This window comes from Ostrea edulis, chromosome 10 (assembly GCF_947568905.1).
Source record: "Ostrea edulis chromosome 10, xbOstEdul1.1, whole genome shotgun sequence".
NCBI lineage: Eukaryota > Metazoa > Mollusca > Bivalvia > Ostreida > Ostreidae > Ostrea > Ostrea edulis.
The window spans coordinates 29,189,312-29,204,715 of record NC_079173.1 but is presented as its reverse complement, the minus strand read 5'-3'; the positions used below and the strand labels follow the sequence as shown (position 1 = coordinate 29,204,715).

Genomic DNA, 15,404 nt, shown 5'->3' with positions numbered 1-15,404 from the left:
GAGGAGAAAATATGTCTGCAGTAAAGTAGATGTCTTTTAAATTCACTTCTTCAAATTTGAATATTAGAGACCACAATAATGATATCCTTTACCTAAAGGTAGAGGATTGTTGGATTTTTGAAAGCAGTAAACGTTAGGAACATTTACCCAGAATTTGAATTATGAATGAGAATTGATGACTATTTAAAGGCAAATCTTATCGAATAACTAATTTGATTGCAAAATTGCATATCCGTGACAACTGTAAAGAAATCCCCTTGTGTAGTCATTAGTAATATAAATTCATCAGAACAATTGCAAAGTTCAAAACAGGTTTGAAGTTTTTCTTTCAACCCAACAATTTCATTGTCGGTGCTTGTGTAGTAAGGCTCTATTTATACATGTGATGCAGTATTACCAGTGATAGAATTCAAATTTGCTTTAATCTTGGATGGGTATACATCAAGTGACAAATCTTTAAGAATTTCCTACTGTTAATGTTAGATGCAGATATAAAATCCCTGGAGGCATTTCAGATGCACAACTTAGAAACGTCATGTCACAAGTAAAGAGTACTTGTAGAATTGCAAGAAATCCTTTATTATCAGCCATGTGTACTTAATTACCCATGGGGTTATAATGGCACTATTTTGAATTACACCACCCTGTAAGCACTTTACAATCTCCTTCCGCTTTGTATTAATTCAGATCCAACATAATTTCAATCTTTACATATAACTACGTCTGAAAAGATGATGAATCGCGTAGTTTAGGTGATTTTGTTGTAATGCAACAAGGCTTGAAAGGACTAACATCTTTCCATTCAACGTAAATTCACTATCCACTATGCTTGTATAAGTATGGTGTAAATTGTTTTGTTTATTCTCAGCTACAAATCACGTGTAAATTGGAGTGAATTCCACATCAATTGGCTCCTTTTTCTGTCCTTGGTGTTCATTATACCCCATATGTCTCTTACTCTTTTACTGGGAAAAAGAAAACATCAAATCTATTCATCCTTTGTCAGAAAGTTAATACAGTATCTAACATTTCTTCAATGAATAGGCACACCAAGCGTAACTCCAACACCATCTGTTACACCAAGCGTTACACCAACGCCATCTGTGACACCAAGCGTCACACCATCCGTTACACCAAGTGTCACACCATCCGTTACACCAAGTGTCACTCCATCTGTTACACCAAGCGTCACACCATCTGTTACTCCAAGTGTCACACCATCGGTTACCCCAAGTGTTACACCCAGCGTGACTCCATCTGTCACACCCAGCGTTACACCAACACCATCTGTTACACCAAGTGTTACTCCCAGCGTGACTCCATCTGTTACACCAAGCGTCACACCAACACCATCTGTAACACCAAGTGTCACGCCATCTGTTACACCAAGCCTTACACCTAGCGTCACACCATCTGTTACTCCAAGCGTCACACCATCGGTTACCCCAAGTGTTACACCCAGCGTGACTCCATCTGTCACACCCAGCGTTACACCAACACCATCTGTTACACCAAGTGTTACTCCCAGCGTGACTCCATCTGTTACACCAAGCGTCACACCAACGCCATCTGTAACACCAAGTGTCACACCCTCAGTTACACCAAGTGTCACACCATCGGTTACTCCAAGTGTCACACCAAGCGTCACACCATCAGTTACACCAAGTGTCACACCCTCGGTTACTCCAAGTGTCACACCATATGTTACTCCAAGTGTTACTCCCAGCGTGACTCCATCTGTTACACCAAGCGTCACACCAACACCATCTGTAACACCAAGTGTTACTCCCAGCGTGACTCCATCTGTTACACCAAGCGTCACACCAACGCCATCTGTAACACCAAGTGTCACACCCTCAGTTACACCAAGTGTCACACCATCGGTTACTCCAAGTGTCACACCAAGCGTCACACCATCAGTTACACCAAGTGTCACACCCTCGGTTACTCCAAGTGTCACACCATCTGTTACTCCAAGTGTTACTCCCAGCCTGACTCCTTCTGTTACACCAAGCGTCACACCAACACCATCTGTAACACCAAGTGTTACTCCCAGCGTGACTCCATCTGTTACACCAAGCGTCACACCAACGCCATCTGTAACACCAAGTGTCACACCCTCAGTTACACCAAGTGTCACACCATCGGTTACTCCAAGTGTCACACCAAGCGTCACACCCTCAGTTACACCAAGTGTCACACCATCGGTTACTCCAAGTGTCACACCTAGCGTCACACCATCAGTTACACCAAGTGTCACACCATCTGTTACACCAAGCGTGACTCCATCAGGTACACTTTGTTCAATGATCTCATTACATTCCGCTCACTTGACCAATAAGGTTCGTTGGCACGTTTACCAATTGTTTGTAATTCTTTTTATAGGCGGATCTAAGCATATGTTGTGAAATGAATTGCATCATTTAATATTTACATCATTTGGAGAACGCAGATATTTCTGATTTTTTGTGGGGAGGAGAAAATATGTCTGCAGTAAAGTAGATGTCTTTTAAGTTCACTTCAAATTTGAACATTATAGACCATAATAATGATATCCTTTACCTAAAGGTAGAGGATTGTTGGATGTTTGAAAGCAGTAAACGTTAGGAACATTCACCCAGAGTTTGAATTATGGATGAGAATTGATGACTATTTAAAGGCAAATCTTATCGAATAACTAATTTGATTGCAAAATTGCATATCCGTGACAACTGTAAAGAAATCCCCTTGTGTAGTCATTAGCAATATAAATTCATCAGAACAATTGCAAAGTTCAAAACAGGTTTGAAGTTTTTCTTTCAACCCAACAATTTCATTGTCGGTGCTTGTGTAGTAAGGCTCTATTTATACATGTGATGCAGTATTACCAGTAATAGAATTCAAATTTGCTTTAATCTTGGATGGGTATACATCAAGTGACAAATCTTTAAGAATTTCCTATTGTTAATGTTAGATGCAGATATAAAATCCCTGGAGGCATTTCAGATGCACAACTTAGAAACGTCATGTCACAAGTAAAGAGTACTTGTGGAATTACAAGAAATCCTTTATTATCAGCCATGTGTACTTAATTACCCATGGGGTTATAATGGCACTATTTTGAATTACACCACCCTGTAAGCACTTTACAATCTCCTTCCGCTTTGTATTAATTCAGATCCAACATAATTTCAATCTTTACATATAACTACGTCTGAAAAGATGATGAATCGCGTAGTTTAGGTGATTTTGTGGTAATGCAACAAGGCTTGAAAGGACTAACATCTTTCCATTCAACGTAAATTCACTATCCACTATGCTTGTATAAGTATGGTGTAAATTGTTTTGTTTATTCTCAGCTACAAATCACGTGTAAATTGGAGTGAATTCCACATCAATTGGCTCCTTTTTCTGTCCTTGGTGTTCATTATACCCCATATGTCTCTTACTCTTTTACTGGGAAAAAGAAAACATCAAATCTATTCATCCTTTGTCAGAAAGTTAATACAGTATCTAACATTTCTTCAATGAATAGGCACACCAAGCGTAACTCCAACACCATCTGTTACACCAAGCGTTACACCAACGCCATCTGTGACACCAAGCGTCACACCATCCGTTACACCAAGTGTCACACCATCCGTTACACCAAGTGTCACTCCATCTGTTACACCAAGCGTCACACCATCTGTTACTCCAAGTGTCACACCATCGGTTACCCCAAGTGTTACACCCAGCGTGACTCCATCTGTCACACCCAGCGTTACACCAACACCATCTGTTACACCAAGTGTTACTCCCAGCGTGACTCCATCTGTTACACCAAGCGTCACACCAACACCATCTGTAACACCAAGTGTCACGCCATCTGTTACACCAAGCCTTACACCTAGCGTCACACCATCTGTTACTCCAAGCGTCACACCATCGGTTACCCCAAGTGTTACACCCAGCGTGACTCCATCTGTCACACCCAGCGTTACACCAACACCATCTGTTACACCAAGTGTTACTCCCAGCGTGACTCCATCTGTTACACCAAGCGTCACACCAACGCCATCTGTAACACCAAGTGTCACACCCTCAGTTACACCAAGTGTCACACCATCGGTTACTCCAAGTGTCACACCAAGCGTCACACCATCAGTTACACCAAGTGTCACACCCTCGGTTACTCCAAGTGTCACACCATCTGTTACTCCAAGTGTTACTCCCAGCCTGACTCCATCTGTTACACCAAGCGTCACACCAACACCATCTGTAACACCAAGTGTTACTCCCAGCGTGACTCCATCTGTTACACCAAGCGTCACACCAACGCCATCTGTAACACCAAGTGTCACACCCTCAGTTACACCAAGTGTCACACCATCGGTTACTCCAAGTGTCACACCAAGCGTCACACCCTCAGTTACACCAAGTGTCACACCATCGGTTACTCCAAGTGTCACACCTAGCGTCACACCATCAGTTACACCAAGTGTCACACCATCTGTTACACCAAGCGTGACTCCATCAGGTACACTTTGTTCAATGATCTCATTACATTCCGCTCACTTGACCAATAAGGTTCGTTGGCACGTTTACCAATTGTTTGTAATTCTTTTTATAGGCGGATCTAAGCATATGTTGTGAAATGAATTGCATCATTTAATATTTACATCATTTGGAGAACGCAGATATTTCTGATTTTTTGTGGGGAGGAGAAAATATGTCTGCAGTAAAGTAGATGTCTTTTAAGTTCACTTCAAATTTGAACATTATAGACCATAATAATGATATCCTTTACCTAAAGGTAGAGGATTGTTGGATGTTTGAAAGCAGTAAACGTTAGGAACATTCACCCAGAGTTTGAATTATGGATGAGAATTGATGACTATTTAAAGGCAAATCTTATCGAATAACTAATTTGATTGCAAAATTGCATATCCGTGACAACTGTAAAGAAATCCCCTTGTGTAGTCATTAGCAATATAAATTCATCAGAACAATTGCAAAGTTCAAAACAGGTTTGAAGTTTTTCTTTCAACCCAACAATTTCATTGTCGGTGCTTGTGTAGTAAGGCTCTATTTATACATGTGATGCAGTATTACCAGTAATAGAATTCAAATTTGCTTTAATCTTGGATGGGTATACATCAAGTGACAAATCTTTAAGAATTTCCTATTGTTAATGTTAGATGCAGATATAAAATCCCTGGAGGCATTTCAGATGCACAACTTAGAAACGTCATGTCACAAGTAAAGAGTACTTGTGGAATTACAAGAAATCCTTTATTATCAGCCATGTGTACTTAATTACCCATGGGGTTATAATGGCACTATTTTGAATTACACCACCCTGTAAGCACTTTACAATCTCCTTCCGCTTTGTATTAATTCAGATCCAACATAATTTCAATCTTTACATATAACTACGTCTGATAAGATGATGAATCGCGTAGTTTAGGTGATTTTGTGGTAATGCAACAAGGCTTGAAAGGACTAACATCTTTCCATTCAACGTAAATTCACTATCCACTATGCTTGTATAAGTATGGTGTAAATTGTTTTCTTTATTCTCAGCTACAAATCACGTGTAAATTGGAGTGAATTCCACATCAATTGGCTCCTTCTTCTGTCCTTGGTGTTCATTATACCCCATATGTCTCTTACTCTTTTACTGGGAAAAAGAAAACATCAAATCTATTCATCCTTTGTCAGAAAGTTAATACAGTATCTAACATTTCTTCAATGAATAGGCACACCAAGCGTAACTCCAACACCATCTGTTACACCAAGCGTTACACCAACGCCATCTGTGACACCAAGCGTCACACCATCCGTTACACCAAGTGTCACACCATCTGTTACTCCAAGTGTCACACCATCGGTTACCCCAAGTGTTACACCCAGCGTGACTCCATCTGTCACACCCAGCGTTACACCAACACCATCTGTTACACCAAGTGTTACTCCCAGCGTGACTCCATCTGTTACACCAAGCGTCACACCAACACCATCTGTAACACCAAGTGTCACGCCATCTGTTACACCAAGCCTTACACCTAGCGTCACACCATCTGTTACTCCAAGCGTCACACCATCGGTTACCCCAAGTGTTACACCCAGCGTGACTCCATCTGTCACACCCAGCGTTACACCAACACCATCTGTTACACCAAGTGTTACTCCCAGCGTGACTCCATCTGTTACACCAAGCGTCACACCAACGCCATCTGTAACACCAAGTGTCACACCCTCAGTTACACCAAGTGTCACACCATCGGTTACTCCAAGTGTCACACCAAGCGTCACACCATCAGTTACACCAAGTGTCACACCCTCGGTTACTCCAAGTGTCACACCATCTGTTACTCCAAGTGTTACTCCCAGCCTGACTCCATCTGTTACACCAAGCGTCACACCAACACCATCTGTAACACCAAGTGTTACTCCCAGCGTGACTCCATCTGTTACACCAAGCGTCACACCAACGCCATCTGTAACACCAAGTGTCACACCCTCAGTTACACCAAGTGTCACACCATCGGTTACTCCAAGTGTCACACCAAGCGTCACACCCTCAGTTACACCAAGTGTCACACCATCGGTTACTCCAAGTGTCACACCTAGCGTCACACCATCAGTTACACCAAGTGTCACACCATCTGTTACACCAAGCGTGACTCCATCAGGTACACTTTGTTCAATGATCTCATTACATTCCGCTCACTTGACCAATAAGGTTCGTTGGCACGTTTACCAATTGTTTGTAATTCTTTTTATAGGCGGATCTAAGCATATGTTGTGAAATGAATTGCATCATTTAATATTTACATCATTTGGAGAACGCAGATATTTCTGATTTTTTGTGGGGAGGAGAAAATATGTCTGCAGTAAAGTAGATGTCTTTTAAGTTCACTTCAAATTTGAACATTATAGACCATAATAATGATATCCTTTACCTAAAGGTAGAGGATTGTTGGATGTTTGAAAGCAGTAAACGTTAGGAACATTCACCCAGAGTTTGAATTATGAATGAGAATTGATGACTATTTAAAGGCAAATCTTATCGAATAACTAATTTGATTGCAAAATTGCATATCCGTGACAACTGTAAAGAAATCCCCTTGTGTAGTCATTAGCAATATAAATTCATCAGAACAATTGCAAAGTTCAAAACAGGTTTGAAGTTTTTCTTTCAACCCAACAATTTCATTGTCGGTGCTTGTGTAGTAAGGCTCTATTTATACATGTGATGCAGTATTACCAGTAATAGAATTCAAATTTGCTTTAATCTTGGATGGGTATACATCAAGTGACAAATCTTTAAGAATTTCCTATTGTTAATATTAGATGCAGATATAAAATCCCTGGAGGCATTTCAGATGCACAAGTTAGAAACGTCATGTCACAAGTAAAGAGTACTTGTGGAATTACAAGAAATCCTTTATTATCAGCCATGTGTACTTAATTACCCATGGGGTTATAATGGCACTATTTTGAATTACACCACCCTGTAAGCACTTTACAATCTCCTTCCGCTTTGTATTAATTCAGATCCAACATAATTTCAATCTTTACATATAACTACGTCTGATAAGATGATAAATCGCGTAGTTTAGGTGATTTTGTGGTAATGCAACAAGGCTTGAAAGGACTAACATCTTTCCATTCAACGTAAATTCACTATCCACTATGCTTGTATAAGTATGGTGTAAATTGTTTTGTTTATTCTCAGCTACAAATCACGTGTAAATTGGAGTGAATTCCACATCAATTGGCTCCTTTTTCTGTCCTTGGTGTTCATTATACCCCATATGTCTCTTACTCTTTTACTGGGAAAAAGAAAACATCAAATCTATTCATCCTTTGTCAGAAAGTTAATACAGTATCTAACATTTCTTCAATGAATAGGCACACCAAGCGTAACTCCAACACCATCTGTTACACCAAGCGTTACACCAACGCCATCTGTGACACCAAGCGTCACACCATCCGTTACACCAAGTGTCACACCATCCGTTACACCAAGTGTCACTCCATCTGTTACACCAAGCGTCACACCATCTGTTACTCCAAGTGTCACACCATCGGTTACCCCAAGTGTTACACCCAGCGTGACTCCATCTGTCACACCCAGCGTTACACCAACACCATCTGTTACACCAAGTGTTACTCCCAGCGTGACTCCATCTGTTACACCAAGCGTCACACCAACACCATCTGTAACACCAAGTGTCACGCCATCTGTTACACCAAGCCTTACACCTAGCGTCACACCATCTGTTACTCCAAGCGTCACACCATCGGTTACCCCAAGTGTTACACCCAGCGTGACTCCATCTGTCACACCCAGCGTTACACCAACACCATCTGTTACACCAAGTGTTACTCCCAGCGTGACTCCATCTGTTACACCAAGCGTCACACCAACGCCATCTGTAACACCAAGTGTCACACCCTCAGTTACACCAAGTGTCACACCATCGGTTACTCCAAGTGTCACACCAAGCGTCACACCATCAGTTACACCAAGTGTCACACCCTCGGTTACTCCAAGTGTCACACCATCTGTTACTCCAAGTGTTACTCCCAGCCTGACTCCATCTGTTACACCAAGCGTCACACCAACACCATCTGTAACACCAAGTGTTACTCCCAGCGTGACTCCATCTGTTACACCAAGCGTCACACCAACGCCATCTGTAACACCAAGTGTCACACCCTCAGTTACACCAAGTGTCACACCATCGGTTACTCCAAGTGTCACACCAAGCGTCACACCCTCAGTTACACCAAGTGTCACACCATCGGTTACTCCAAGTGTCACACCTAGCGTCACACCATCAGTTACACCAAGTGTCACACCATCTGTTACACCAAGCGTGACTCCATCAGGTACACTTTGTTCAATGATCTCATTACATTCCGCTCACTTGACCAATAAGGTTCGTTGGCACGTTTACCAATTGTTTGTAATTCTTTTTATAGGCGGATCTAAGCATATGTTGTGAAATGAATTGCATCATTTAATATTTACATCATTTGGAGAACGCAGATATTTCTGATTTTTTGTGGGGAGGAGAAAATATGTCTGCAGTAAAGTAGATGTCTTTTAAGTTCACTTCAAATTTGAACATTATAGACCATAATAATGATATCCTTTACCTAAAGGTAGAGGATTGTTGGATGTTTGAAAGCAGTAAACGTTAGGAACATTCACCCAGAGTTTGAATTATGAATGAGAATTGATGACTATTTAAAGGCAAATCTTATCGAATAACTAATTTGATTGCAAAATTGCATATCCGTGACAACTGTAAAGAAATCCCCTTGTGTAGTCATTAGCAATATAAATTCATCAGAACAATTGCAAAGTTCAAAACAGGTTTGAAGTTTTTCTTTCAACCCAACAATTTCATTGTCGGTGCTTGTGTAGTAAGGCTCTATTTATACATGTGATGCAGTATTACCAGTAATAGAATTCAAATTTGCTTTAATCTTGGATGGGTATACATCAAGTGACAAATCTTTAAGAATTTCCTATTGTTAATATTAGATGCAGATATAAAATCCCTGGAGGCATTTCAGATGCACAAGTTAGAAACGTCATGTCACAAGTAAAGAGTACTTGTGGAATTACAAGAAATCCTTTATTATCAGCCATGTGTACTTAATTACCCATGGGGTTATAATGGCACTATTTTGAATTACACCACCCTGTAAGCACTTTACAATCTCCTTCCGCTTTGTATTAATTCAGATCCAACATAATTTCAATCTTTACATATAACTACGTCTGATAAGATGATAAATCGCGTAGTTTAGGTGATTTTGTGGTAATGCAACAAGGCTTGAAAGGACTAACATCTTTCCATTCAACGTAAATTCACTATCCACTATGCTTGTATAAGTATGGTGTAAATTGTTTTGTTTATTCTCAGCTACAAATCACGTGTAAATTGGAGTGAATTCCACATCAATTGGCTCCTTTTTCTGTCCTTGGTGTTCATTATACCCCATATGTCTCTTACTCTTTTACTGGGAAAAAGAAAACATCAAATCTATTCATCCTTTGTCAGAAAGTTAATACAGTATCTAACATTTCTTCAATGAATAGGCACACCAAGCGTAACTCCAACACCATCTGTTACACCAAGCGTTACACCAACGCCATCTGTGACACCAAGCGTCACACCATCCGTTACACCAAGTGTCACACCATCCGTTACACCAAGTGTCACTCCATCTGTTACACCAAGCGTCACACCATCTGTTACTCCAAGTGTCACACCATCGGTTACCCCAAGTGTTACACCCAGCGTGACTCCATCTGTCACACCCAGCGTTACACCAACACCATCTGTTACACCAAGTGTTACTCCCAGCGTGACTCCATCTGTTACACCAAGCGTCACACCAACACCATCTGTAACACCAAGTGTCACGCCATCTGTTACACCAAGCCTTACACCTAGCGTCACACCATCTGTTACTCCAAGCGTCACACCATCGGTTACCCCAAGTGTTACACCCAGCGTGACTCCATCTGTCACACCCAGCGTTACACCAACACCATCTGTTACACCAAGTGTTACTCCCAGCGTGACTCCATCTGTTACACCAAGCGTCACACCAACGCCATCTGTAACACCAAGTGTCACACCCTCAGTTACACCAAGTGTCACACCATCGGTTACTCCAAGTGTCACACCAAGCGTCACACCATCAGTTACACCAAGTGTCACACCCTCAGTTACACCAAGTGTCACACCATCGGTTACTCCAAGTGTCACTCCAAGCGTCACACCATCAGTTACACCAAGTGTCACACCATCGGTTACTCCAAGTGTCACTCCATCTGTTACTCCAAGTGTTACTCCCAGCGTCACTCCATCTGTTACACCAAGCGTTACACCAACACCATCTATAACACCAAGTGTTACTCCCAGCGTGACTCCATCTGTGACACCAAGCGTCACACCAACGCCATCTCTAACACCAAGTGTCACACCCTCAGTTACACCAAGTGTCACACCATCGGTTACTCCAAGTGTCACTCCAAGCGTCACACCATCAGTTACACCAAGTGTCACACCATCGGTGACTCCAAGTGTTACACCATCTGTTACTCCAAGTGTTACTCCCAGTGTGACTCCATCTGTTACACCAAGCGTCACACCAACACCATCTGTAACACCAAGTGTCACACCCTCAGTTACACCAAGTGTCACACCAAGCGCCACACCAACGCCATCTCTAACACCAAGTGTCACACCCTCAGTTACACCAAGTGTCACACCATCGGTTACTCCAAGTGTCACTCCAAGCGTCACACCATCAGTTACACCAAGTGTCACACAATCGGTTACTCCAAGTGTCACTCCATCTGTTACTCCAAGTGTTACTCCCAGCGTGACTCCATCTGTTACACCAAGCGTTACACCAACACCATCTATAACACCAAGTGTTACTCCCAGCGTGACTCCATCTGTGACACCAAGCGTCACACCAACGCCATCTGTAACACCAAGTGTCACACCCTCAGTTACACCAAGTGTCACACCATCGGTTACTCCAAGTGTCACTCCAAGCGTCACACCATCAGTTACACCAAGTGTCACACCATCGGTGACTCCAAGTGTTACACCATCTGTTACTCCAAGTGTTACTCCCAGTGTGACTCCATCTGTTACACCAAGCGTCACACCAACACCATCTGTAACACCAAGTGTCACACCCTCAGTTACACCAAGTGTCACACCAAGTGTCACACCATCGGTTACACCAACACCATCTGTTACACCAAGTGTTACTCCCAGCGTGACTCCATCTGTTACACCAAGCGTCACACCATCGGTTACTCCAAGTGTCACACCATCGGTTACTCCAAGTGTTACTCCCAGCGTGACTCCATCTGTTACACCAAGCGTCACACCAACACCATCTGTGACACCAAGTGTCACACCCTCAGTTACACCAAGTGTCACACCTAGCGTCACACCATCAGTTACACCAAGTGTCACACCATCTGTTACACCAAGCGTGACTCCATCAGGTACACTTTGTTCAATGATCTCATTACATTCCTACTACTTCACCAATAAGGTTCGTTGGCATATTTATTAATTGTTTGTAATTCTTTTTATAGGCAGATCGAAGCCTACGTTGTGAAATGAAATGCATCATTTAATATTGATATTATTTGGATACGGAGATATTTCTGAATTTTTGTGGGGAGGAGAAAATATGTGTGCAGTAAAGCAGATGTCCTTTAAATTCACTTCTTCAAATTTGAACATTATAGATCATAAGAATGATATCCTTTATCTAAAGGTAGAGGCTTGTTGGATTTTTGAAAGCAGTAAACATTAGGAACAGTTACCCAGAATTTGATATATGAATGAGAATTGATGACTATTTAAAGGCAAATCTTATCGAATAACTAATTTGATTACAAAATTGCATATCCATGAGAACTGTAAAGTTCCCTTGTGTAGTCATTAGCAATATAAATTCACCAGAATAATTGCAAAGCTCAAAACAGGTTTGAAGTTTTTTCCAACCCAACAATTTCAATGTCGGTGCATGTGTAGTAAGCCTTTATTTATGCATGTGATGCAGTATTACAAGTGATAGAATTCAAATTTGCTTTAATCTTGGATGGGTATACATCTAATGACAAATCTTTAAGAATTTCCAATTGTTAATGTTAGATGCAGATATAAAATCCCTGGAGGCATTTCAGATGAACGACTTAGAATCGTCATGCTACAAGTAAAGAGTACTTGTGGAATTGCAAGAATGTTTTTATTATCAGCCATGTGTACTTAATTACCCATGGGGTTATAATGGCACTATTTTGAATTACACCACTTTGTAAGCACAAACTCCTTCCGCTTTGTATTAATTCAGATCCCACACACTTTCAATCTTTTGATATAACTACGTCCGGAACGATGATGAATCACATACTTTTGTGATTTTATGGTAATGTTTCCATACAATAAAACTTGAAAGGACTAACTTCTTTCTATTCAATGTAAATTCACTATCCGCTATGCTTGTATAAGTATGATGTAAATTGTTCTGTTTATTCTCAGATACAAATCACATGCATATTAGAGTGAATTCCACATACATTGACGCCTATCTCTGTCTCTGGTGTACATTATACCCTATCTGTCTCTTACTCTCTTACTGGGATAAAGAAAGTATCAAATCATTATTCATCCTTTATCAGAATGTTAATAGAGTATCTATAATTTCTTCAATGAATAGGCACACCAAGCGTAACTCCAACACCATCTGTTACACCAAGCGTTACACCAACGCCATCTGTGACACCAAGCGTCACACCATCAGTTACACCAAGTGTCACACCATCTGTAACACCAAGTGTCACACCATCAGTTACACCAAGTGTCACACCATCTGTTACACCAAGCGTCACACCATCTGTTACTCCAAGTGTCACACCATCGGTTACCCCAAGTGTTACACCCAGCGTGACTCCATCTGTCACACCCAGCGTTACACCAACACCGTCTGTTACACCAAGCGTCACACCAACACCATCTGTAACACCAAGTGTCACACCCTCAGTTACACCAAGCGTCACACCAACACCATCTGTAACACCAAGTGTTACACCATCAGTTACACCAAGTGTCACACCATCTGTTACTCCAAGTGTCACACCATCGGTTACCCCAAGTGTCACACCATCGGTTACTCCAAGTGTCACACCAAGCGTCACACCATCAGTTACACCAAGTGTCACACCATCGGTTACTCCAAGTGTTACACCATCCGTTACACCAAGTGTTACTCCCAGCGTGACTCCATCAGGTAGACGTTGTGTAATGCTCTCATTACATCCCGCTCACTTGACCAGTAGGGTTCGCTCGCTGGGCTATTGATTGATTGTTTTTATTTCCTTTTGTAGAAGGATCTAATCGTAGGTTGTGAATTGAAATGCATCATTTAATAATAATATCATTTGGATAGGGGATAGGTTTCTGATTTTTTAGGGGAAGGAGAAAACATGTCTGCAGTGAAGTAGATGTGTTCTAAATTCACTTTTCAAATGTTGAACTATAGACTATAAACATTATATCCGTTAACTAGAGGTAGAGGATTGTTGGATTTTTGAAAGCGGTAAACGTTAGGAACATTCACTCAGAGTTTGAATTAGAATGTATGACTATCTAGAGGAAAATATTACCGAATACCTATTTTGATTGGAAAATTGCACATCCGTGAGAGCTGTTCCATCGTGAAATCATTTTTTTCAACCCGGCAATTTCAATTTCGTTGCTTGTGTATTAATGCTCAATCTATACTTGTGATCTACTAGTACTAATGATGAATTCCACTTTAACTTTATCTTGGATGGGTATAGATTAATTGACAATTCTTGAACAATCGTACTTTTGTTGACGTTAGGTGCAGATTTAAAATCACCAAAGGGTACTTGTGACATTGCAAGAAATTCTTTATTATCAACCATGTGTACTTGATTACCCATGGAGTTATAAAGGCACTTTTGTTTGAATCAAACCACCCTGTAAGCACTTTACATTCCTCATCCCTTTGGTATGAATTCAGATCCAACAAACTTTCATTCAGTATACAATCGATTTAACTTCGTTATAACAGTAATTTCGCTGTATCCGTGTTCGTTATATTCGAGTGTTATCTGTATGTAATTTTGTGGCAGTATTTCTCATGCATTCAAGTTTGAAAGGAATAACTTCTTTCCGATTCAATGAAAATTCACTAGCCACTATGATTGAAAAGATATGGTGTAAATTGTTCTATTTATTCAAAACAACAAATCATGTGTAAAATTGAAATGAATTCCCCATAAAATGACATATCTTTCTGTTCCTGGTGTTCATTATACCCAATATGTCTCTTTCTCTTTTACCGTGAAAAAGAATATCTCAAGGCATTATTCATTCAGTTATTCCTACGTTAATGCTGTATATATCTTATCTTCAATAAATAGGCACACCAAGCGTAACTCCCACACCATCAGTTACACCAAGCGTAACACCTAGCGTGACTCCATCGGTTACTCCTAGTGCGACACCAAGCGTTACACCAACACCATCGGTTACACCAAGTGTCACACCATCAGTTACTCCAAGTGTCACACCATCAGTTACACCAAGTGTCACACCATCGGTTACTCCTAGTGTCACACCATCAGTTACACCAAGTGTCACACCCAGCGTGACTCCATCTGTTACACCCAGTGTTACACCAACACCCTCTGTTACGCCAAGTGTTACTCCCAGCGTGACTCCATCTGCTACACCCAGCGTTACACCAACGCCATCTGTAACACCAAGTGTCACACCATCGATTACACCAAGTGTCACACCATCGGTTACCCCAAGTGTCACACCATCAGTAACTGGTATGTTATGAAT

General features: G+C 41.1%; 2 protein-coding genes across 2 annotated transcripts in view; both read left to right on the top strand.

The window, feature by feature from the left end:
• Positions 1 to 15,404, top strand: part of LOC125674557 (uncharacterized) — a 412,455-nt gene that overhangs the window by 296,429 nt on the left and 100,622 nt on the right. The gene's annotated exons all lie outside the window — the stretch shown is intronic.
• The window catches only part of LOC125665341 (mucin-17-like), a 71,444-nt gene that overhangs the window by 32,854 nt on the left and 23,186 nt on the right, over positions 1 to 15,404 (top strand). The window contains exons 21-27 of the mRNA XM_056150912.1: positions 1,045 to 2,292; positions 3,515 to 4,498; positions 5,721 to 6,656; positions 7,879 to 8,862; positions 10,085 to 12,022; positions 13,246 to 13,815; positions 14,978 to 15,391. Coding sequence (XP_056006887.1) covers positions 1,045 to 2,292; positions 3,515 to 4,498; positions 5,721 to 6,656; positions 7,879 to 8,862; positions 10,085 to 12,022; positions 13,246 to 13,815; positions 14,978 to 15,391 — 7,074 coding nt within the window. The remainder of the gene's footprint in view (positions 1 to 1,044; positions 2,293 to 3,514; positions 4,499 to 5,720; positions 6,657 to 7,878; positions 8,863 to 10,084; positions 12,023 to 13,245; positions 13,816 to 14,977; positions 15,392 to 15,404) is intronic.